Below are 26,705 nucleotides of genomic sequence, written 5' to 3'. Positions count from 1 at the left end.
ACCATCGTCTGTGCACCAAAAGGTTGCTGGTTCAGTTCCCCGTCAGGGCACACACATACCTAGGTTGCAGGTTCAATCCCCAGTCAGATCGATGTTTTTTTCTTTCTCTCCCCCTTCCTCTCTAAGCATGTCCTTGGGTGAGGATTAAAAAAAAACGGATAAAACTAGTTAGGTAAATTTAACAAAAGATGTTTAAGACAGATGGGCTGACATCCATAAAATACTGTTGAAAGAATTTAAAGATCTAAATAAATGGAAATGGAGAGACATCCATGTTGACTGATTAGAAGACAATATTGTTAAGTAGGCAATACTCCCAAAATTGATCTACAAATTCGTGCAGTCCTTCTCAGAATTCCAGCTGGCTTCTTTGTAGAAATTGATAGGCTAATTCTAAAAATCATTTGGAAACTCAAGGGACACAGAATAGCCAAAACAGTTTTGAGAAAGAGGATTTACATTTTCCAATTTCAAAACTTATTACAAAGGTACAATAATCAAGATAGTGTGGCGCTAGCATAAGGACAGCCATACAGATCGATAGAGTTGAATTGAGAGTTTAGAAATATACCTTCTCATGTATGGTCAATTGATTTATGATCAGGGGGCCAAGACAATTAAATAGGGGAGGTATAGTCTTTTCAACATATGGTACTGGGGCAACTGGGTAACTCTCATAGCTGTGTTATTTATATAACAGCCAAAGGGCTATAAACAACCCAAATGTCTATCAATTGATGAATGCATAAGTAAAGTATATAAAATGCATACAGTGGAATATTTGGCCTTGAAAATGTGTGAGGTACTGATTTGTGCTTTAAAATAGATGAACCTTGCAAACCTTGTACTAAATGAAAGAAGTCAGGCACCATGTATTGTATGATTGTATCTATGTGAAACATCGTCCAGAATAAGCAAATCTATAGAGACAAAGTAGAATAATGTTTGTCAGGGGCTAGGAAGGATAAGGAATGGGGAGAGACTGCTAATGGGTAAAGGGGTTATTTATTTTGGCAGGGGGAGGGCTGATGGAAATCTTCTAGAATTAGTAGAACTTTGTGCCTATACTAGTAACCACTGAAATGTACACTTTAAAAGGGTACATTTTATGATATGCAAATTATATCTCAATACAAAGAAAAGACCTTGCAGTAAATTATTACCTCAGTAGAGTTTGATTTAAGGTAAACCAAAAAGGAAAAAACAACTTGTAGTTTACTGCAGTTTTAACTAAACAATAGACTTTATTCAGATTTCACCAGTTTCCCCACTAATGTCCTTTGTGTGTTCCAGGATCCAAACCAGGATTTCACCTTGCAAGTTAGTGGTCATGTCTCCATAGTTTCTTCTAATCTGTGACAATTTCTAAGTCTGTATTTTTCATGACCTTGACACTTTTTTTAAAGAGTACTGGTCAGTTAGGTACAGCATTTCATAAAAAGTCCCTCCATTTGAGTTTGCTTCATGTTTTCTCATGATGAGACTGGGATAGTGGGTGTTTGGAAAGACTGCCAGAGAGATAATGTGCCCTTCTTATTACACATAGTAACATATTACTGGTGATGTTAACCTTGATCATTTGGTCAAAGTGGAGTCTGCTAGGTTTCTCCACTGTAAAGTTAGTATTTTTTCCCCTTTAAATTGATCTTTTTTTTATTCCCTTTCCCCCCCACATTTTTTCAGGTCACTTTACATTAGTGTTCTATTGATACTAATAAAGGAATGTTGACACTTGTTACTGAACTTGAGTTCCCATAATGCATTGCGACACCAACTATTTTCTGTTACATAGGAAGCATAGATGAGACCATCTGCATTTTCCCAAAAATAGGGTGTGGTGGGGAAGTCCTGCTGACTGACTGGATTTTCAAGTCTTTATTAGGCAGCACAATGCTGCCTCAGAGGAAAGGAATGGAGCCGAGTTTGGATGGTATACCCATCTCTTTCATAGGGAGTGTTGGCTTTTTTTAAGTGGCAGTTTTTAGACCTATCTTGGAAAATTTAAGTATGTACAGTGTAGAATATCTAGAAATGTAATAGCTTATTCTTGGCTTCCTTCATCCTGTCTATCCATCTGATACTATGTGTGTGGTAGAGCATTTACTCCCAGATAACTTTGGCAAGTTAACATTCCTAGTCCTTGGGCTACTTCATTTACATTTCACCAGGAACTTTTATATCAGAATCCAGAACAAGACCTCACCCACCACCTTTCTGTTATTAACACTAAGTGGGTACTAGTAAGCACTGTGAAATTTAAGAAAGACAAATCCTTGTGGGAGATGTATTGTGAACACTGAATATTTACATTTGCGCTATCATTCAGTGTTGCTCACACTGTCATTCAATTCTGTTATTCTCTTTTTTTTTTTTTTAAATATATCTTTATTGATTTCAGAGAGGAAAGGAGAGGGAGAGAGAGAGAGAAACATCAATGATGAGAGAGTCATTGATCGAGCCCGCAACCCGGGCATATGCCCTGACCGGGAATCGAACCCTGATCTCCTGGATCCTAGGTCGATGCTTAACCACTGAGCCACACCCGGCTGGGCTGTTGTTCTCTCTTAATGCACATTCTGAGTTCTTGGGTGGAGACCTGAAAGCTTCCAGATCTCATCTCAAGAAGACCTTGATTAATCCTTGTGCAGCCTCAGTGCAGTCACTGTTTACTTGACCAGGTCTCATGGGAGCTGGACACCAACTTAGAACCAAAAAATATGTGTCTTAAACAGATCAACATTTCCCAAGATCTTAAAGTTCACTCAATTACATTTCTTGTATTCAAGCTTCCACATTGGTCTACCTCAAACCAATCACAATAGGAACAAATAATCTTGATCTCCTGTTACCAAGCACTCAGCTTTTGGAGATGTTCTTTCTAAATGACATTGCCTCTGGGCTCTTCTTAAAGATCATTATTTTCATCCTAAAACTTTATTTTGCATTCAGCTTTCCTTTTTTACTTTTCTTCTCATGTGAATATATGTCTACTATAAAACATCTAAACATGAGCTATAATATGGTTGGTCTTGAATTATACCATTATTTTATAAGTATTTTTCTAATTGGCATACTTCCCATGATTTTGCGTTCTAAAACAACTAAAGGGGTTTAACTCCTGATTCCTTTTTTTCTTTTTGAGGCGAAATTCACATAAAATAAAACATTTTAAAATGTATAATTCAGTAGTATTTAGTACATTGCATTGCTATGCAATCATTACCCTGATTCCTTTTTATATTTGTGGATTGGAATGAAAAAACATGCCTGTATGTACTGACAGGGCAAGCTTTCCATTAGTTTTAGAATTTGTGCACTATTGCTGGAGATTAGTTAGTTTCATCCAACAGTCAAACAATTGGTCCATTGGGTTTCAAGTAACTGGTTTATTATAGCCCATTGTCCTTCCATAATTGCACTAAATAAGAGCTCTAAAATTGTTCATGCTGCTTTAGTTTTGGAATAAGGGGAAAACTGTTTCTTACCAGAGATACTTGAAATGTCCCCATAATTAAACAAATGCCTTAAAATTTTTGCACAAAAGGTTGCATATTCATTTGTTGCACAGGCTACTTAACAAATTATCCACTGAATTATTCTTTTCTTTGCCTCCTTAGGAAATCAACCTTGCATAATCTTGCATTGATTAATTGATTTACAGTAGTACGGCAGGAAAGAGAGTAGATAGGGTTAGTAACTATTAGGATATCAATCATTTTCAGCTCATAAAGCCACCTTCAAGAGTTCTACCTAGTTTACTAGCTAGGGTAGTTTCAAAACGTATTGCTTAGTTTCTGTTAGAAAGCTTTTAAAGTAATTGAGCTAGTGATGAAGTCATGAACTCCCTCCCAGGCTTCCCTCATCTGCTCTGGGGCCTTGTGCTCCCCCAAAGACTGTGGGAATTTGCCCCTATTTTGTCATAAACACATATTTTCTCTAAAATTCCTTTCCATCTTGGAACAATTCCATCAGCGTTTGTTTCTTATCTACATGATGTGGACCAGCACCTTTTTGCTGGAGAAAAAATGGAATCAACACATTAGTGTGAGGGAATCATAGCAGGCTGTTCCCAGGCCACATGAAGGCTGCTCAGAGGTGGAATCCTCAACAAAGGAACTGCTATTGAATGAGAGAGAACATGAGCATGCAGAGGAAACTGGCTATCTAGTGCTGCTAGCATTTTGTTCTCTAACCAGCTAAAATCTGAAAGGTTTCTGCTAAATGGTATTTAGAAATGTTTAGTGTTGTGTAGTAATCTTTAAATTTATCCCAGAGACTTTTTCCATTTTCCCAAGGACAAGACAGTCTCCGTCTTCCCCAAGAACAACCAGAAGTTGGGACTTGTAGGGTATGTTCATTGATGGACCTGACCTTAAATCCAGTTGTTGTCTTCAAGGAGCTCAGACTGCTGTGTCGGAGACTGCTGTCCTTTTTGCAGCAGATTTAGAGAGTTGCTCCCATTGGATAGAGGGAATGCCACTTCACCTAGGGCATGGCTTCTCAACCTCTGCACCCCTGACATTTGAGCTGGATAGTCCTTTGTTGTGGAGAACTATCCTGTGAGTTACAGGATATTTAGCTGCATCCCTGGCCTCTCCCCTCTAGATGCCAGTCATACCTGGTTGTGACAACCAGAAATGTCTCCATACATTGCCAGATGTTCCATAGGCGTGAAAATCACCCAAGACTGAGAATCACTGACCTAGGTTTTCTCCCAAAGTTAAGATGAGGGTTCCTAACTCTTCACCCCTCCACCTAACCTCAGAATATTTTTTCTTCTTCTCCCAGGAGCCTAGAGAAAGGCTGCCTCTTCTGCTTTTGTGTGCAGATTTAGAGAGTGGGTGTACTAATCTACAGGATTTGGTCAGAACTGTACCTGGATTTGGCTTTAGCCACCAGTGGGGATGGGAAGTGATGAGCCAGCAGTGAGTGACCTTCTTACTACCTGGCCTCTTGTTCTAATTAAACAAACTTTTACGGTCTTCCTGTTAATGAGTCAGCTGGTAAACAAAACACTCTTCTTTTGCCAAAGCTGTTATGAGGCAGAGTCATAGCAGAGTTTATACACATTAGTTCTTGTTGTACTGACTTTCTTCCTGGAGAGTGGGGAAGGATCCCAATAAAAATGGAAGTGCCCTCATGGATTTGTGACGATATAGTGAGTAGCAGTTTTTCAAAACAGTAAACCTGAGATTTTTTTCCTAACAATAACCATTAGGAGGTATCATTGTTTCTACATCTTATAGTAATAAGTAAACTCTGGTGTCAGAAGAGGATTATAAAACCCCTCGCATAGCATGCCACAGATCGGTCCTGGCAGTGGATTTTGTGGCACGGTGCTAGTAACAGCTGACACCCTTGGTGTGGCCTGTGATATTCAGGCACCTGAGGTACATATTTGAAGTGTTTAGTTTGGAATGTGTGTGCCACATAAGTATTAGGAATTTTTTTTTTAATACCACTAGAGTTTTAGAAGGGAAAGAAACCATGGGAAAAGGAGCCGAGACAGGCTAAGGACTAGAGCAGAGTCAAAAGACTGAGGGCTTTTGATTCCTCAACCGGGTCTTTTCAGTTGCACTGCACTGCTCCTGAGCTGGCTGCTTGAGAACAGCCAACTGAGCACAGAAAGGGAGCCTTAGAAATGGTAGCAAATACAAAAGCAAGGAGTGCAAAGGGAACACAGCAGCTTTGTCTCCTCTGGAGGTGCTGTGGCTGCCTTTTCTTTTTCTGGAGCTCTGGAAGGTGTGTCAGCATTGCTGGTTCAGGGCTGGGAGGGGAGACTGGGAAATCAGGTCTTTTTTCCCCATACCCGACTGAAACCTTCTCCTATTTGCTCTGAAGCCAAAGAAGCTTTCCCAAGGCTTCATTGCCAGAGCAATTTCAAATACACAGGAGCTCTGCTTATAATTCCCCCGCTGAGAGGTTTTACTTTGGAGGTTTGCTTTAAGCTCTCTGCTAATCCAACCAATCACTTATTTTGGAGCAAAACTACCAGTGTTCTTTTGACAGTGTGATGATTGCTCAATCATGATTTTTCTCCTCATGGTAGATGCCAGGCTTAGCATTACAAAAGAATGTCTTTCCAAATGTTACAGTTGGGTTTCCATAGGGTTATTAATAGCTTTGAATCCCATTTGGAATAAGAACTGTAGGTTCTTAGAACAGCCGCCATCAAGGAGAATTGTAGCTGATGGTATATGGTGCAGGTGGATGGGCAGACAATTAGTGCTGAATTTTGCCAAGTTTACAGCTATTAACATTTACTAGTGCCTTGTCAGTAAAACCCAATGAGGTTACACACAGAATCATTAGAACATAATTAACTGGGAGCAAACTGGCATTAGAAAGTGCTACGGGAGTAGAAGCCCCTTGCTTGCCCGTTGTGCCTTTGGGCCAAATGTAACACCAGCCTGAGAAAAGAATAGTCGTCATGAAAATATTTTCTTTGCTTCCAAGTCAGGAAACACTCACAATGGGCTCTACTTCTCCATTCTGGATTTTGAGATGTTCAGGAAACAACCAGCCATTACCAGCTGAGAGTTTCCTGCTGATAAATGAACTCTGAGGCCACCGCGACCTGTCTTGTTAATGAGTTAGTGAGGAATCTGGTCCTTGCACTGACCCTATCCTTAAAAGCTTTCTGTGGAGCTGAACGACCTTCCTCTGATTTGTGAGTTAACTCTTTCTTACTTAGCAAATGAGAAGCAGAAGGGGAGAAAAGGCCCTGTGAGCCAGAGAAGTGGAGAGAGGCTTTTTTTTTTTTTAATTTGAACATCATTAACTTTACTTGTAGACAGAAATTTCCTCCCGCAAAAAATATTTTCCTTTTATTGCAGAACCTGAATAAAACTGGTCATGTATTTGTTATGTTGCCTTTTGCCCCAAGGCAATAACATTTTATTGAGGGATTTCCCCACCCATTACTCTGACCAGAAACTACTTTGAATTGAGCAACTTAAGTATTTGAATTCTGTGAAAACACTTAAATGTAGGGAAAAGAATAATTTTTTTACTTCTGTAAGTAAATGTTATTAACCTAGCATTTATTAAAGGGGGCAGATCCTCTCTTTAGCTTACTAGAGAAAGAACAGTCTCCTTTAAATTAGGTCATCTTTGAGAGCCAGAAATTATTTCTTGTCTTACATTATTTTTTATCTTAGTGATTGATAGTTGGCGATGTTCCATGATTTGAAGGGGAACGCAGGGTTGTTTTTGTACATACCTCTCTTACAGGGTTATTTCTCAGCTTTGCAATTCTAGAAATGTGATTTTATCAGTTGATGTGATTCCGATGAGCTGATTCATGGCAGCCATACTCATAAGGCTGGTATTACATTTGGTTTAGAAAACTAAAATGTTTGTTAACTTATTACTATTTCATTAACTAGAAGAGTCTTTCTTTAGAGGCATCTCAAAAGCCAGTACTTGGAAAAATCACAAAAAGTGATAGGAGGCTTTGTTTGGTAAGCAAAGAAACAAAAATGGATCTGTCATCTCAAAAGCACCTTCTCCATATACCGTTTTGAGGAATCGTCCTCTACGTAAAGCATGTATCTATCCAGTTCTCGGTATTAGTGGTTTATATTTAGAACACTCTCTACCTGGTTAGTGCTGCTACACATGTGCCCCAAATCCCTAAACATATCAGAAAAATATGTCTTTAACAGTGCTGGGGGTGGTGAATAAAAGGAATGTCCTGGGTAGTCTAGAAATTTGAAGAATTCCTTTAGGAGAGAAGGCTGGTGGAATCATATTAAAGGTAGAAATCAAGTCCAAAAGCCTTGCGTGTCCTGCCCCTCGCCTGTAATTACTGGACACAGGCTATGAGGAATAGATGGAGCATTTACACACTAGGGATCTTAAGCATTATGAGCAAGCACATATATAACTAAGAGTTGCCAAACATCAGAGGAAAACCAACATATAAAGAAAAGCACCATGCTCAAGAAATTGAAAAGCTAACATTGGAGGATTCAAGTAAATAGAACACAAAAAAGGAGACTTTAAGGGAAGTGTGTTTATAGTGAGAGGGATAAAAAGAGAATATTGCATTCATGAAACAAAAACAGTCTGTTTTGGGGGAAAATGAATTTTATTTCCTAGATCTTGGAAATAAAACCTGATTGTTTAACTGGAACCTTGTTAAAGGGGCCGCATAGCATAATGGATACAACTAAAGGGAATTAGTGAGGAGGAAAGAGCCAAAGAGTTTTCCTAGAATATAAAATAATAGAAAGGGTGACAGAATAGTGAATGCAATAAGGGGGGATATTTCAGAAGTTCTTGAGTTCATCTAGTATGAGTCCTGGGAGAAAAAGAGAGAATGGAGGGGGGAACAAATACTCAAAGAAATAAGGGAAGAAAATTTCCCAAACAGAAGAACAGCAAGAATCCTTAGAATGAAAGGGCCCACCTCGGAGTGCCCACCGTGAATTTATTAATTTAAGAAGACTCCATTTTACACGTATAATGGAAGCCTCAGAACACGAAGGATAAGGAAAAATGCTGAAAGCTTCCAGAGAGAGAAAACAGCCCAGCCTGTGAGAAGCAAAACCATGTTGGTATCATTGGCAGCACTGGATGCCAGAAGATCATAAAGCACCGTGTTTATAGTTCTCAGAGAAAATACCATGGGACCGAAGAGTCCATACCCAGGGAAGTAAGGTAAGGGCAGATGACATTTTTCAGGTACACAAGAACTCAGTTTAGAATCAGACTCATAGATACAGAGAACAGACTAACAGCTGTCAGGGGGAGGGGGCTTGGGGGGCTCAGTGAAAAAGGTGAAGGGATTAAGCAAAAAAAAGGGGAAAAACCTCATAGACACAGACATCAGTATGGTGATTACAAGAGGGGAAGGGGGATGGGGGAGATAGAAGAGGGTTAACTGGAGTGGGGGTGGGGGGATGGTGACAGAAAGAGATGACTTTGGATGGTGAATACTTGAAGCATATAATTTTATTAGCCAACATCACCCCAATATACTCAATTTAAAAAAAAAAAAAAACTCGTTTTTTTTCATTTGTGACCACTATATTATAGAATTACCAGGGGTATGTTGTCCAGAAAAAAATGGGAAAGGAAACAAAAGAGGCACTGGTGGGGGGATTAATTTTAGGGGCGCCTGAGCCTTTCTCACCCTCCATAGACATTTTCTTAGTTTATCAATTGGCCTGCTGAGTAGATGGGGTTTTTTTGTCTCCAATGTTTTTCAGTTTGGTAAGGTTTAGGTTTTGCTGGGAGTGTTCCACCTTTTGTTTCTTTTTCAGCCTTGTTTTGAACAAGTTTAATGTGAATAGTAGAAAAGACTTCTTGTATCTTACCTGCCCTTTACTCCCTCCTCCCTCCTTTATTCTGATGCAGACCTCCTTCCCCCACTGCATCACCTCCAGCTGATGGCTTTTGCTTTGCAACACAGCCCAAGTCTGCTGGGGCTTGCATACCAGGGAAGTGCAGATGTTCTCAGAGCATTTCAGACTGGACATGTGGGATTGCTGCAACAGTTCATCATCATCATCATTATTATTATTATTCTCTTCTCTCTTCCTTTTCACCTGTTTCTGTTGTTTTAAAGGGTTTGTTTAGATTAATTACAAGAGAAAAAATAAGCAAACTTTTCCACAGCTTCTGTGGGTCAGGTGCTACAAGGAGGAGGCACGTTGTGGATGGGGAAGGAAGAGTGGATGGCAATGATTGGTGGCCTTTCCAGATAATCATGAGTAACTAATATTGCAATACCTGTGTTTCGCAGAGGCTCTTGCAGAGCATTAACGATTAATAATACAGCCTCTCACAGTTAAATTGGTCTCTCTGTGTCTCAGTCACTGAAGTAGAAAATGTGAAGGACTGATTTATCCAGGGTGGGGGCAGCCCACACAGCAGATGAATTAGGAGTGCAGCCCAGAAGTTGTACCATCTGAGCGCCTTGCTCTAACCACCATAACTTCCTTCCTTATTTTTTAATCAGCTTAAGAAGGAAAAGGCTGTATTAATAACCAGAATGTGGTATGGAAGGCTTTAAAGACTTCCTTTCATTGCTTTTTTCATTTCCCTTCCCCTATTTGAAACAAAACCAAACACTTTCTGGTTTGATGACAATCTTGGTGGCATTTCAGGACTTTCTTCCCTAATTCCCATTTGACAGAGGCATGTCTCTTAGCCATTTTTGCAGTTTGGCTCTGCAGCACAATGTATATCAGAAGGGGCAGCCATCAAAGATTATTTTATTTTATTTTTTTAAATATATCTTTATTGATTTCAGAGAGAGGAAGGGAGAGGGAGAGAGAGAGATAGAAACATCAATGATGAGAGGGTCGTCATTGATTGGCTGCCTCCTGCACCCTCCCTACTGGAGATCAAGCCTGCAACCCGGGCATGTGCCCTGACCAGGAATCGAACCTCGATTTCCTGGATCCTAGGTTGATGCTCAACCGTTGCGCCATGCCCGGCTGGGCAGCTATCAAAGATTTTTGTCTTTCCAAAATTTGGCTTACTCTTAGACAATGGAATTACTATGATGGTTCTGCATTTACTAAGATATACAGTTGGCTTCTAAAAGCAAATAGTTTAAAGAAGAAATCGTGATCAATTTGCTTCTTTAAATCTGTAACATTACCACATTTTTCCCTTCTGTGTTGACCCAATAGCCATACAGATACCCCTCCTTCTGTTCATCAAAAGATATTAAGTGATTAGGCAAGCCACAAAACGAAAGAAAATATTTACAAAATACATACTATGTATGCATATGTGTATATAAAGAACTATGACAGTAATGAAAAAGACAAACCCCAGACTGCATTTGGCCACCATTAGAAGGGGGCAAGTTCCAGGTGTGGCCATCAGTGCTTGGCACCCCCACACAGCAGGTAGAGCAGTACCTGATAGAAGGAGAGGCCCATCCTTGTAGCCCATCTTTGAAGTAGCCCTGGTGGATAATGCCCACATTGTGCTTTTTCTAATTTCTAATCGTTGGAATTTGCTTCATTTTGTCATCATAAGGGCTGGCTTGTCTGCCTGAGCAGCAGCCTTCAGAATAATAAGAAAATTATGCTACTTGGACTCTGTACTTAAAGGTGGACAGTGGAGCTTGATAAAATGAGGGGCATTCTCATCTTATGAGATTTATAAACAGTTTTATGCTTTCCATATTCTAGTTAACAGCATACAAAACCTACTGAAAAATAAATATGATTTTGGAAGAATGTTCCAGCTTTCATCATTTCAGCAGTGCACTTTCTCACTGGGGAACAGATAATTTCACCAGCTTTTCCAGTGAAGAAATAGCAATGACTCGAGTGGTTTTTGCTTAACGAGGAGTTCAGAACCAGATGTAAAAGACAGAATCCCCCCCATCCTGGCCTCATCTCTACCTTAAACCTATACATCCATCATTGTTTTGAAAACTAGCCTCATGACTCCTCAGTGACTTGGTTCAGCTGACCCACATTGAGTTCACAGCCTTCCCCAAATGTTTGGACAGTCCATTTGGTTTCTCTTTAAATCATAATGTTTGGATAATTACATAAGTAGTAATGTGCTTCAGTGGGAGTCATGAGGAACTTTCTCTAAAACAGTGGCCCTCAAATTGTAGCTTGCGTTTGTAAAGTGCAGGTGCCAGGGCCCTGCTCCCAGACATTCTGATTCAGGAGGATTTTGCATTGTTAATAACCAAAGAGGATTCTGAAGCAGGTAGTTCTTGGATAGCACTGAGAAACACTTAAAAATATTATAATAGGTGTTTAAGGGAAAAGCAAGAAAAGGGATTTTATTCTTGTCATTTGTCAGGCACTGTCAGGGGCCACAGACCCCTAAAAACAGTCATGAGTCTTGCTTTTTCCTTGTATCCCTGGCATCAGCATGGTTTCTAGCACATAGTAGGAATGTAAGACATGTTGAATAAGGAAATATATTAAAACAAATGAACAAGTGACCTACATATAACACTATCAAATGTAGTTCAATTTGGATACTTCAGTGTTGTAGGAAGGATTGTACATGTAGAAAATCTTTACTAAGAATAAATAATAAACATGTTAAGTGACAACAGCAGCAGAGGTCAAAGAGGACACATTCAAAATTAGGAAGTCTTAAGAGCCAAATATGGCCAGACATACGTCTCCTCAGAAAAATCCTTTTTTCTCCTTGTCTGCTGTTAAGATTTATTAACCCAGATTGGTTATCAAATCAAAACCATTACATAGTTTGAAAAGTGAAAATGTACTAGAAAGCCTCCTGATCCAGTCCTGGGTCCTGCTTTCCAGAGCCAACCTCTTTAAACTCTGTTGGCTAGTTCTTCCGGTATTTTTTGTCCGTGTTTAATAAACTGTTATTTTTTGGTTTATCAACTTTAGACATTGCTTATTAACTTCCTGTTCATTCTAGTTTTGAAGAAGCACCAACTCCTGTTTTAGAAGAGGGGGAATTCACACTCTTGAGCCACCCCTGCCCCTCAGCATCCCAACGTAATGCCATTACTGCCACTCTTAGTACTGTTCACTGCTGAGCCAGGGTGTAGACTGCCCTATATTTCCTTTCATGTATATATATATATGTATATTATTTTGCTTGATTTTCTGCATCTCTATCATAGATTTTTTCCAAACTTCAACAGGGCTGTAAAATTCCTCTCAATATTGTTCTCCACTCTGTCAGATAATCTGTCATTTCCATCCCTCACCCCACCCCCAATTCCTTCTGGAGCCTTCCATTATCCTGTTCAAGTCGGGGCTTTTTGTTACCTTGGCTTTTTGTGCAGCTGTTGCTCTGGGTCTGCCCTTTGTCTCTCTTTGTGTAGCTCCCCTATTTCCAGATCCCTCCTCTTTCTCTTTCTAGGTTTATTCCTTCCTTTTGATATAGCTCATCCTCCAGTAACATCCTGAGGAAACATTTTATGGGAGATAAATTTTGAAACTTTGCTTGTCTAAAAATAAGTTCACATTTTTGTGGGGTTTGTAGGGTATAATGTTATAGGTGGGAAATTATTTTCCTTCTGAATTGTGAGCACATTGCTCCACAGTCAGACGTCTATAAGTCTGAAGCTATTTGGAAGTCTTGACTCTTTGTATATGATCTCACTTGTACACCACTACCTGCCCCCAGAAGTTTTTAGGATCATCTTTTACCCTGGGATTCTCACCAGGCACCAAGACCCCCAGCACTGACAAGCACCAGTTCCTTTTTGCATCTTTTTCTAGCTGCTCTTCACCATCTTATCCTTTCTACTGTATACAGCAGCTCAGATTCCCACTGAATGAGAGAAAAAGTTAGTGCCTGCATAATTCTCTTACCTTGACATGGTTGTGACAGCTGAAGGGAGTGACCATCTTTGCTGATGTTCAGTTTGCTGCTGTGGCAAACCTGAATAATTCTTTCTGACAGATTCTGACAAGAAGTTGTTCTTTTGGCTGAGTATTGAGTTTTCTAATTGCTCCAGTTACATCCATCCAGTGTTGGTTTTAGCTTTAAGGCTGGACTCAGGCATTGCTTCTGGTTCAAAACATAATAGTGTATATGACTTTAAACTGTCCCCCCCAAAAAACAAACAAATAAACAAGCAGGCTAACTGTGAGGCAGTCAGTAGCAAGGGAAAAACTCGTTGCCACACATAGCTAAGTCTCTTGATAGGTCTCTTCACCTGGTTGTTCCAGAGCTTTATTTTCACATAAAATGAATCCAAATACCACTTTTTTTGTTTTTTTGCAAAGGGACAAAAAAGAAAAGACTGGTCCAGCATTGCCCTTAATTCTGTCCCTCATGTGTTTTGGTTAACATATCTTATCCCCTGTACTTCAGATTACAGTTAATGACAGGGTTGTTGAACACTCTTCAGGCTCTTGTACCATGGTGCCAAGGCCAGCCTAGGACAAATTCCAGGCTACTGAAAGCCATTCAAGGACGTCTGCCATCTGTTCCAGTGAACAGATGCTTTTCCTGTGCCTGCCCTGAAGTACTTAGCTCTCCTGTAGAAACCTAGCTAAGGATGGGCAGCAGCTACAAGATTAGCCAATACAGAGAATTGTTAGTTTAGCAGGTATCGTTATTGGAATCTATTTACAATGTATGAAGTTGATACATTTTCCCAATATTCGTACATTTTTTAAAACAAATTATTTATTTATTTATTTATTTTAATATATCTTTATTGATTTCAGAGAGAGGACAGGAGAGGGAGAGAGAGAGACAGAAACATCAATGATGAGAGAGTCATTGATCGAGCCCACAATCCGGGCATGTGCCCTGACTGGGAATCGAACCCCGATCGCCTGAATCCTAGGTCAACGCTCAACCGCTGAGCCATGCCCAGTCGGGCTAAAACAAATTTTAATAGAATGCCTACCATGTGCCAGCCAGTGCCAGGTGCTTGGGTTATATCTGTGAACAAAACAGACATTGGTTCCAGCCTAGGTGGAGTTTCCATTCCAGTAGGGTGATAGGCAGTAAACATACATAAATTACATAGGGTGTTAGAAAATGTCAAGTGTTATGGAGAAAAGAAAATCTGAGGAGGGCGGGGGGAATCAGGAGTGTGGGGTGAGCGTAAAGGTTACAGTATTGAATAGGATGGCCAGATTTCTCATTGAGAAATTGAGATTTGAGCAAAGACCTGAGGGAGGTGAGGTAGTTAACCAAGCTACTATCTGAGAAGAGAGTATTTTGGGCAGAAGGAATCACTTGAAGCAAGGCCTAGAAGGTGGTGCATGCCTGAGATGGAATGAACGGGGGTAGTTGTAGAAAAGGAAGTCTGAGAGCTAAGTCCTAGGCCAGGTGTTGTTGCCATCTTCTAAGATGTGGAAAGCTGCTGAGGGGAAGTCCACTGGGCAGTTGGGTATTTAAGGCTAGAGTTAGGAAGAGAGGTCTGGGCTGAGGATTAGACATTTGGGGGTCAGAAGCTTATAACTGGTATTTAAGCCTTAGGATTGGATGAAGTCACTCAGGAAACGAGTGAGGATGGAGAAAAGCAGTCTAAGAATCGCATGCTGGAAGATTCCCAGATGCCTTCCAGGAGGCCAACATTAACAATCAGACAAGTCCAAATCGAGAGTCATTGTGCCGGCAGGGGGACTGTTCCAGATTACAGGGGACCAATTTTCTTGATTTGAAATTTTTCAAAATGAAAAGTGTGTGAGGGAAAAAGAAGTTGAAATTTAAAATATACTTTACTGCCAAAAATAATTAGCCTCAGAAAAAGAACAAGCAGCTCCTGCTAACGTTTCAGATCCACTAAGTTTTCTCTAGCACAGCAAGATTTTTGTTTGTTTCTGGATTCCAGAGAGCATCTTTTCAAGGAGGCCAAGAGTGGGGATGACAGGAAGTTCTGATTATCTACCAGGTGCCAGACATTGTGCTATAGGTGCTTTCACAGACATTACTGGCATTATTTCTGGACTTCTCTATCCTAGCTTGTCCCCTTGGCATCTTCTTTCTCATCTTTTACATTTCAGACACCTCCCCCTCCCTCTCTGCAGCCTTCCCCAACTCACACTCTTATGCTCCTATTGTCCTTACTGGGCAGCTGTTTTCTCATAATGTAATTACTTGTTTGCATATCTTTCTCTTGCACAAATAAATTAAATGAGAGTAAGAAATCTGTGTGTCTATCCCCAGTGGCCAGCGAAGAGTCTGGCACACTGAAGGCACTCAATGAAGAAGGGCTGAGTTGACTAAGAGCTCATGTGATCATCACTCTCCAAGGTGGTTATTATTATCATTTTACTAATTGGTTACTTGAGGCTCAGAAATGAACTCACCTAGGGTTTTGGTGTTTTGTTTTTTTAAAAAAAAGATTAATTGAAAGTGTACATGTTTTTCCTATAGGAAGCTGTAATAGATACCAGCTGAGAGATATGTTGCTTCTGAATGATTTAAAATAGTTTTAAACTTGGGTGGATTCTTTAGTATGTATTCTTTATATCGCAGTAAAGCAGTTTTAAAAGGTATTAGCTGAGAATAATAAATGGTTGGTCATCAGATTTTCTAGCATTCTTTCAGAATACGAATAAATTCAGTCTTATATGTAGTTAGGGTATTGTCTCCATTGTCTTCACGCTTAGAGGAAAACTTCCTCAGTATTGCTAGGTAGTTTGGGGATGGGGGACACTGTTTTGTTTTTTTATTTTTATTTTTTATTATTTTTTATTTTTTTATTATTATTTTAATATCTTTATTGATTTCAGAGAGAGGAAGAGAGAGAGACAGAAACATCAATGATGAGAGAGTCATTGATCAAGCCCACAACCCAGGCATGTGCCCTGACCAGGAATCGAACTCTGATCGCCTGGATCCTAGATCGACGCTCAATCTCTGAGCCATGCCCGGCCGGGCTGTTTTGTTTTTTTATATGTGTGCCCTTTTAGTTTTAGTTATGTCATTCAAATGAGACTGTCAGTGTCCCCTAACTCCGAGCCTCCTTCCTTCATCTGGGCAGTGAGAATGATGAACACGCACACACAGTCCGCTGAATTACCAGCTGAGCCTCACAGGGACAGGAAAGATGTCATGAAGCCATGGCCCCCCAGGAGAGGGTCACAGACTCCCAGACTGCTCTGCTGGCTTCGGGGCAAGGAGCCTTACTCTCACAGCAGGGAGAGAGTAATGCCTGGTTTCCCAGAGCACATGGTTAATAGTATACAAGGATGAATCAAAGAATTCAGTAGTCTGCCCACCCTTCACTTCTTTAGTTGATCACATTCGTTTTGTTTTAATTCCCTCAAACCATCTATGCATGGCAGGGTTGGCCAGCTTCATTGTAGCAGAACTTCCTCTCCTAGCCAGTGATTGCTAAAGCACTTTTTTCTAACCTTTAGGCCATGATTTTTGGCACAGTCATATCTTATGCCCCATTGTGGATGGTGATACTAAAAGCACGTGCTCTGGGGATCCCAGAGTGCAAAGAAACGAGATTTGTTCAAGGTTTGTCCATTACTCAGCAGTGGGATTGGGTGACAGGAACCTTGAAGAATAACCTATATCTCTGAATGAAAAAGCTGCTTTAGCAACCCTGGCTGGCAGATTAAGGAAAGAGACTCTACTTACCCTTTTCTCTTGCCTTAGAGAGGGAGGGTGGGAACTCTTTTTTGGTGGTCAGTGATGCAATGGGTAAAAGTCTTCCATCTATTAAAGAGAAACTCTGTTGTGGTTATACAGATTGCCCAGCTGTGGTTAGCATCTATGAAAACCATTTCCTGCATGAAGTAGAAAGAAAATGTCCTGCTTTCTCTACCAAACTGTGGGAACAGATATTTCTTTTTTTTGAAATTCATTGCATTGTCTTAGCAAAGTGACATTGTGGGCTCCAGCTGAAAAAGCCCCGCTTCTCTTGATCGCCCTTGTGCAGATAATTGCTTCCCATGGGCTCTTTAAATCCTGGATCACAACGGGTACTGTGACAAGGGGAAACTGCTGATGCTGATGATAGTGTGTCCTGGCTTTTTGAGGAGTGGGGGGCTGCCCTGGGCAGAGGGGCAGGTTGAGGTCTGATCCTCGAGTTGCCCATTGAGTTTAGCAGGATCATGGCTTCTAAGAGACAGGAGAAGATACCCTGGCAACTAAGTGAGCAAGTGATTTGGCAGATGCCATCATGAGAGGAATTTGGAGTCAGGACCAAGCAGGAGCGCCAAGCGCTGAAAATGACCTTTCTTACCACTACAGACTCATTAATGAAAGGACCATAAAACACTCCTCTCCAGACAGAACTTTGAGGAGTCAGGAATCACAGCTGTGTCCAGCGTCTATATCCTTCTCATTTGGAATTTAATGTGCTTATTTAGTACAAGTGAGAAGTTTGGGTGGGGAGTAATTTTGTAAAATGTATGCTAGCCAACTCGTGAGGTTCACATAAAGCCATATGGTTAATGTGCTTACCCGTTTCTAGACAGGAGCTCAGGCATGACTTGTTCTCTGTGAGGTCTCTGTGATGTCAGACTAAAGGAAGTTTTGGTCTGGCTGAAGACACCCCTACATCCTGAAACTTTAACCTGATCTCAACTTGGGTGGTGCCCAAGAGTTTAAAATTTATTTTATGTTGACATCCTCCGATGTTTTCATCAGGAGATAAGAGACCTGCCTGGAAGAAAAAGAAAGCTGAACGTCAAAGAAAAGGCAGAATGCTGAGGTTTGAGAAAGCATGCCAACTCCCTAATCAGCAATTAGCCAAACAACCCATAATCAAGGCACATTTATCTTCCGTGCCCTGTGCTTTGCTTTTCTCAAGTTAGCTCGTTTGAGAGATGTCCTATTTGCCCAACTGTGCTTTCCTGATGGGAGTGATCAGGGTGAGTGTGGTTCCTGCCTCTAGTCCAGGCAAGTAGGGTGCAGACCCGCCCTGGCTTAGTACTGTCACAGGAGAAAGCCAACAAAGCTCACCTTTAGAGAGGTCATTGACTTGTTACTGCCAGTTCCTGATTCAGCTTCATCTTTTCTTTGCCTCTGTGGCTGTCATTGTTTAAGAGCAGATATGGAACCACTATTTGGAAAACAAGCTATGCTGTCCTCAGTTGAACTCCCAGGGTCCTGCATAAAGAAAAATGTCACTATGGGCTTTGCTAGAAGCTGTATTTAATAATTCCTTTAAAATTCTGTCTCAGAAATGTAAATAGCCTGTTTGTGTTGGTCAATAAATTATTCTCCCTGCTGTGCCTGATCATACAAATTAAAGCAACAGCAGTTTTCCCCTTGGGGAAAGCATCCCCCATGACCAGACATTATCCTCATTCCAAATAAACTAAACATTTCCTCCTTGGAGAGCCCGCAGGCCTCTTCACTCCCTAACTGAGATAAAATGGAGGCCCTTCTCTGCTTTGCCATGACCCCCCACCATGGGACTGGCACAAGGAAGGAAATTGCTGTAGCAGGGGCAGGAAGGGAAGTGGCATTATCTCTTTCCCAGGGAATGAGATGAATCCACATGGGAGTGGGACAGAAGAGAAAGGGAATTCAGAAGTATTATTTTCTAGAGGTCTGGTGGGCCGGGCAGAAGAGTTTTTCTTTGCTATACTGACCTCTGCATCATTAACCCTTACACGTACTAGGCCCTCGACCCTTGAGAAGAATATCCAGATATCTAGGTGAATGCTCTGGGTTGGCTGGAGACCTCTGTTCTCACCATTGGCCTGTCCAATCTAGGGCTCTGCTGATGATCCATAAACCTTGGTCTTTTCTCTAGTTACCGCTTTTTTACTTAGAGACTTTCGTATAGCCAGAATTTTATCTTTTTGGGACTTTCTGAATATTTGTCCTTCAAATAGGATCTTTAGAAATGGTCAGGGTATTATAGAGTGAGGCACCAGAAATAAGCAGTCAGAACTTCCTGAGAGTATTATCCTACATATTACACATTAATTACAGTTTAATTACGGAGGGAGTCTATACTTAGCATCTTCAGTCCTGGACTGACCTGACACTATGTGCCCATTACTATGTGATGGTGCAGTAACAAGTACCCAGCCTCCTCTATGTGACATACTTGGCATAGGAAACAGACAAACCCTAAACTAGCAATATTATATAATAAAACCATCCTGGACTCAAAAAATTGTCAATCACATCAGTGACCAAAAAAATCAAACAAACAAAATAAAAGAAAAGGTAAGGGACCATGCTAGATTAAAAGATGAAAGGAGACTAAGGAAGCTTCAAATGTGGAATAAAGCAGATATGTTTCACAGACACGTTATAAAGTGTAGAGCAGCTGAAGTCAAAATCAGACAAACTTAAGTGCAGTTTCATTCCTGGATTGGCATAAGAGCAATAAAACATAGCAAATCATTTTATATTTGTAGAAAAACTGTAAAGCTACTGCTGTTTGCCAGCTTTTATTTTTCCTTTTGCTGATAGATGCCCCCTTTTTTTTTTGCTGGCACTGTATCAACGTCAGTAATAGATTTAAGAGTACTAACAATTTTGCAAACCACAGAAGGTTAAAGATCGTGTGGAACTTCTTGTGTTACTTCTGGTTTTCCAGGTTCCTGAACCCGATGCCCCATAGAATACTGTCAGTACAAGGCTGGGAAGTGAATGGGATTTAAACTCTCTTCCTAATGTGCTGCTGGCTTCCAGTGCATTCCTTGAGTGGTCTGGTCTTGGGCTTTGGGGAGATTACTTAGAGATTTACACAGGTGTGGAGTGAAATTGGCCCAGGGGTTGGGGCTTTACTTTTCATTCTTATGGATTTCAGCTAAATCCAAAGAAGATCTGAAAGAGAACAGTAGTTCCAAGTAGTTCTCACTGAAGAATTGTCATCATAACTTTCTTCCCATTATTCAGGAAGTACCATGCCAGTTCCAGATCCTTGTATTGTTCTGGAAAATAGTCCATGTATGAGCTACAAAAAAGTTCACTCCTGCCTTGTAAACAGATGACAAATACTAAGGAAACTGTGTGCCTCTGCCAAAGAATCTTTGTTTCAAATAATTTGCATATCAGTGGTTATGCAAGTTATGAGATGGAAGACATAGGCTTGAGCCAAGCTCTATATTGAAGCTCTAAATAAAGATCAATAGTGCTTCCAAGCACATGTGTTGACCCCATCCTTGCTTGTTCTGTTTTGGAGCTACCTTTTTTGGCCTGTCAGTTAAAATGTAATATTGAGTATTTTGTTATGAGAGAAAAAATTGGATAAGTCCATTGTCAAGTCATGGGGATTTAGTTCATTAAACATGCAGCAATCATGTGGTATGGCAAGACTTTGTGCTACACTGTGATTGAGTCAAGAATGAGTATGAGCCCGGCCGGACGTGGCTCAGCGGTTGAGCATTGATCTAGGATCCAGGAGATCGCGGTTCGATTCCTGGTCAGGGCACATGCCTAGGTTGCGGGCTTAATCCCCAGTCGGGGGCGTGCAGGAGGCAGCCGATCAATGACTCTCTCCTCATTGATGTTTTTATCTCTCTCTCTGAAATCAATGAAGATATATTTTTTAAAAAAAGAAAAAAAGAAAGTACAACCTGGGCCCTGTGTACACTGAACTCCAAACAACAGGTAAAATAAGAATACCCCCTCCTGGCCAGGCGTGGCTCAGCGGTTGAGCGTTGACCTAGGATCCAGGCGATCAGGGTTCGATTCCCTGTCAGGGCACATGCCCCGGTTGCGGGCTTGATCAATGACTCATCATTAATGTTTCTATCTCTCTCCCTCTCCTTTCCTCTCTCTGAAATCAATAAAGATATATTTAAAAATAAATAAATAAAAGAAAGAAAAAAAAGAAAAAAAAAAGAATACCCCCCAATTTAGCAATGAAAGAAACTGGAGTGTGGAAGGCATCCCCAAAGGTTATCTATCCCCATCCCGAGCATCAGCAGGATGGAGAAGACAGGCTGGATGTCAAAAGCACTGGGTACTAGTCCCAAGTCTCCCACTGTGAATTGGGCAGGTTTCTTAACCTTCTTGGAATCCTTGGATTCTCTTAGATAAGGAGGTTGGATTAAATGCCTCTCAGCTGCTCCCTCTTGTGCCCTCATAGTATGTGGTTACAGTTTGTGCCTGTATGATGATCTCATCTGTTAGATTTTCTCCTTGAAGCCAAAGATTATGCCTTGCATTGGTGTCCCCAGTTCCAAGCATAATGTCTGGTATACAGTAATTTATCAGTAATCTCTGTTGAATGAATACAATGAATTAATGACTCAAAATACATTCCCAAACCTAAAATCCTATTCTGTGGGATGGCTGGGTGCTTGAGCTGATTTTAAAGATAATGGGGCCTGGCTGGGCGTGGCTTAGTGGTTGAGCATCCACCTAGGATCCAGGAGGTTGCGGTTCAATTCCCGGTCAGGGCACATGCCGGGGTTGTGGGCTCGATGCCCAGTCAGTGGCATGCAGGAGGCAGCTGATCAGTGATCATTGATGTGTCTGTCTCTCTCTCCTTGATCATTGATGTGTCTGTCTCTCTGTCTCCCTCTCCTTATGACAGACTCAACAAGATGGAATTTTTGCAATCAGTTTTGTTAAGCTTACATTTCTGGAGCTAAAGAGAAACAATAAATTCTAGCAAATTGTTGTAAACTTTGAATTCAGAGAGGAAAAAGATGACTGTCATTTTGCCCTTTTTGTCCCTTTTCCTTTTCTGAGTTTCTGAATTTTTTTCTGTGAGGTCTTGGCTGGTGTCTGGTGTTGGGAGAGGTCATTGGGCTAGGTGGGAAGGGAATTGAAGATATAATTGCTGATTGATAGGTAACTGGACAGAATACAGAAGAAAGAAAAGCTTGGTATGATTCTCTTTCACTGCTATGCCTACTGCGCTCAGCTGTGCTCTCTTATGGTGGGAAGCCGGCTAGTCAGAGTGAAGGCCATGCTCCTCAGACAGGATTAGTCTTTACGTCGAACTTGTGGTAGTAAGGTCAGTGGAGTAGTGTGACATTCAGGAGGAGGTGGTTGAGATGTCATTGTTACGTTGAAAACATCTTGGCAACAATACTCTAGACATGTCTGAATATGACATTCTGGATGCCATCTGTGAGTGAGCAAGTACACGGTGCATTTCTTTGGACTTTGACTTGCAACAGATACGTGAGGATTCTCTTGAATGAAGTACCATTCATTCAAGCTCACCACACTTTAGAAGCAAGACCAAAAAACCCACAGCTGGGGGTGTAGGTGGTCTGTCAAAGCCAACTTTTGGTAGTATCTTGCCCTTATGGCTTAGGATCCAGAACAGAGAGAAATCAGTTGTGCCTGGAACTGCATTGGTTCCTGCTGACAGCAGAGAGGTCTCCAAGGGAATTCTGACCTCCCTCTCCACAGCTTTCCAGTCTACACAGCTGCCATATGCCTATGGGAAACCACTGCTGATTTACTGCCTCCCAACTTGCCACAGTGCTTGGAGACAGAAATGTACCACTGTGATGCCCTCTGCAATGCCCTTTCACAGCACAGCCCCTACCCACAAGTTGATCCTTTCTTGCCTGCCTCAGCTTTCCTGAAAGTCTGATTGATAAACCTTAATAGCACAGATAGGGCCAAGGTCCTGGTAAATCTGCCTTCCTGAGAGCTGCGAGGAATGGCACCAGGATTATGCCACTAAAGCTCCCCGTCGAGGTGAGAGAGTGAATGTGAGAGCTCAGAGGCCTGCAGGGACCTCACATGCCAGGTTCCAGGAAGAAAGTGCTGGTCTCTCAGTTATGATGAACTCTCTGTCTTCTAGCTGCTACTATAAATGCGTTATTCACTTTGATTTAGCTCCAAATAAAAGACAGGTAATTTTGCTTTCAAGGCTATCAAATTAGGAAATTATAAACCATGTTAATGATCCAATGAAAGCAGACCTAGAAGCTTTCCCCTGAAGCATAATAGCGTAGGTGACATTTGCTGATGTTTAATGGTGAGCAAGGCAAAGTAGGGTGAGGATTATGGCTTTCTGCTTTGCTGGAAGCCTCTTCACTGCTATGCAGCAAAAAATCATTTTCTCATAGGCTTCTGAAAGTGATTTGTGGAAAAGGTGGTATAATCTGATAATACCATCAGTGTTGTAGGCTGAGGGACAGAGATGGTGTCCAAAGCCTGTGGTGCTGCTCCGATATGGTGGGGAACCCTGGACTGTTGAGAGCTGATTGGTGAATACAAGTGGAAATTGCTCCCCTTAGAGTTCCCCAGTTTACAAGTGTTTTGAACACTTTTTATTCTACAAAGATCTGATTCTCATCCACTGATTGGTTCTGTGACCCAGGTGACATTGTTGGGTTTATCAAGTGCCCACTATTTGCAGAACTATGTCCATGTTCTCTAGAGTCATTTGGATTATCTGCACAAGGAAAATCATGTTTCTCGTAAATGTCTTAAAGTCCTCTCAAAGAAGAACTTTAGGTATGGCTTTAAGTGCAGATAGGTTATTTGGAAAGTCATCCCAGGAAGCAGGAGTGACAGGGTGGGAAGAGTGAGATGGAAACAGGAAAAGCCAATACAAGTGTGCATTTCTAAGGCCATGAGGGCTCAATGCCACCAAAACTTCTGAGAAGCATTCAGAATACCTCCCAGAATTGCCTATGTGAAGACAGGGGCCTGTGCCATTTGGCCACCAGCTCTAGTCCCCATGAGGGTGGCCTCAGTGACATGGACTCCACCACATGTCCAGGCAGTGGTTTACCAAGTAGGCAGGGTCAAAGGAGGCCTTGCAGCCAGAAATGGAAAGCCTCCAGGTGTGTGCTTTGGTGGAATGTTGTCAACAGTGACTCTGAACTTGCTCAGAATTGACCAGGGCAGGGGACTGCTGAAATTAGAGTCCTCAAGCATCTGCGATGGAAAGGATTCCTGCTACAATAGAAAAAGAACTGGGGTGCAATAGAAACACCACCAGGAGGCAGCTAATCTAAGGACTGAGGAAAGCGTCCTGGAAGGCTTCCTGGAGAGTGGTTTCTAAGCTGAGATAGGACCAGATGAATGGGAGGGAGGCAGGTAGAGGTGAGGTACAGGTTAGGGTTATATAGTTGGAGCATAGATTGCAAGGGTAGGTGTGGCAAGAGAAGATCAGGAAGAACTTTGTAAGTTAAGGAGTTTAGACTTATTATGAGAGCAATAGTGGCCCTGGAAGAGACATTCAGGCAGAAAGACATAAGTGCTGTGTTTTAGAAAATTCACTCTAATAACAGCATGTAGAATAGATGCCAGGATAGAGCAGTTGGGGAGATGGGTGAAGAGGCTGCAAAATTATCCAGGTGAGAGAAAATAACAATGTGAACCAAAGTAGGGCAGTGAGGCAGGTGAGAAGTAAAAAGATTTGACATATTAAGTTTCTAAATCCCCAATCATGCTCTGCTCCTGGTAAAATCGTGTGTGTGTGTGTGTGTGTGTGTGTGTGTGTGTGTGTGTGTGTGGTGTGTGTGGTGTGTGTGGTGTGTGTGTGTGTGTGTGTATGGAGAGATTGTTGTAGGGAAAGAATTTTTAGGTGTGATTGAAAGCTTATAAAAAGCCATTTGGAAAATCCTTACTCAAACTGTGAAGTAAAATAGCTGTCAAAATAGGTAAATTTTCACCTTAGAGGAAGGACAGCACAGTGCATCGCACTGGGCATCAGAAAGACCTTGCTTTGTCCTGGATCTGCATTTTCTATTGGTTTGACCTTTGTTGTGTCATTTAACCTCTTCAAACTTTGTTTATTTGTCCAACTCAAGAAAACTATTCTCATTGAGCCTCGAGGATGAGGATCCCTGCCCAGCCTATTTTGAGTTGATCTTAAGCTAACAGCAGGTAGTGGGACGTGACCACAGCAGGGAAGCTAACATCCTCTTAGTCAACATGAATACAATGGGAGTGTGGAGGGAAATTTTTCAGCCCCAAGAGTCTTGTGTGCAGTGTGGACACTGGCCTGTCAGCTCACTCCAGGGAAGAGGCAGTGACCTGTCCTTCACCTACTCTGTGCTATAGGGACGTGCAGTTTCAGAATGGTTAGTGTGACACTAGGTCATCTGGAAGCCTCCTCCTCCAACTCTGAGACACAGTACTGCTCTTTCACAGGCCATAGTGGGAATAAGATAAGAAAATGTTTATGAAAGCACTTGGAGAATCAGCATTCTAGGCAAGTGAAAGGTATTGATGTTATCAGTAGATCTTGTGATGATGTTAGCTCACAGAGGTTTTTAAATGTTTTAGCTCTTGTTCATATTCCAGTAAAGCAGAAAACTCCCAGTTGCCTGCATGCTGGTATATAATTTCTCTTAGTTTCATAGAGACCAAACCCCATATTCCTTCCCCTAATACCACCTTCTTACTAACTAGCTGCATTCTGTTTTTCTTACTTTATCTCATAACATTGACTGGAAACATTTGACCTGCCAAGACTTGAACTTGGGCATATGGGGTTTCTCCCACAGTCCGTGATAGCAACAGCAGCAAAAAGAACACAGGCTGTACATTCCTTGCTTTCGGGGTAAGGAATGTTCTCCACCTCCTGGGAAAAACCAGGGCCCTGACTCACAGGAGTCTAAAGGAAACTGATCTCAGAATCCTTTTAGATAATGTCACTTCTCGATCATCACTGTTGGAATCTGATTCTCTTTCTCTTAAAAGAGTTCCCTGGGGCTTTAGTGCACAAATGATGACAGTGATTCAGTATGGCTAACATTTATTGCACCTTTACTCTGTGCCAGGTGCTGTTTTAAGCACTTTACGAATAAGATATTCTTTAGCCCATGAGTAACTCTTCACTTTGTAGATTAGGAAATCGAGGCAGATGTATGTGGTTAAATAGCCTCAAGTATGAATATGAACGTAGGCATGTGATCCTAAAGCCGTGTCTGAATCATGTTCTGCTTCTCCCTCCTTGCAAGCAGAGACCTGTCAGAGCACACAGAGATCTTCAGGGGTTTCTATCCCAGGTCCTTCGAGCGGTCAGAGATGTTAATCAGGAAAAGTGCGTTAGAATTCCGGTCTGTTTGACGTGTTCTCCACGCTAGACAGGAAGGACCCTGGATGCAAACGTGGCCCATTACGATAAACAGCTCGAATCCAGGGAGCCCCGTGCCAATCAGAAAAACCGTTAATCCAGAGATGATAATTTTCACACGCAACATGTTTTGTGTTTTTGCTTTCCCTAGATTAAAAAGATCAAGTGGCATGAGCAGCCTTTTGGGGAAGATTGGAGCCAAGAAGCAGAAGATGAGCACCCTGGAGAAGTCCAAATTGGACTGGGAGAGCTTCAAGGAGGAAGAGGGCATTGGTGAAGAGCTAGCCATCCACAATCGAGGGAAGGAAGGGTAAGAGCACGGAGGTGCTATTCC

The 26,705-nt window shown here is 41.5% G+C and overlaps 1 protein-coding gene across 3 annotated transcripts in view; it reads left to right on the top strand.

Annotated features, from left to right (window-relative positions):
* Positions 1 to 26,705, top strand: part of CFDP1 (craniofacial development protein 1) — an 84,344-nt gene that overhangs the window by 46,949 nt on the left and 10,690 nt on the right. For all 3 annotated transcript variants that reach the window (XM_081119247.1, XM_081119245.1, XM_081119246.1), the window contains one exon: positions 26,523 to 26,681. In XM_081119247.1, coding sequence (XP_080975373.1) covers positions 26,523 to 26,681 — 159 coding nt within the window. The remainder of the gene's footprint in view (positions 1 to 26,522; positions 26,682 to 26,705) is intronic.

The sequence above is a fragment of the Miniopterus schreibersii genome (genome assembly GCF_964146895.1).
Source record: "Miniopterus schreibersii genome assembly, chromosome: 18".
NCBI classification, from domain to species: Eukaryota; Metazoa; Chordata; class Mammalia; order Chiroptera; family Miniopteridae; genus Miniopterus; species Miniopterus schreibersii.
This window is presented reverse-complemented; position numbering and strand designations above follow the sequence as displayed.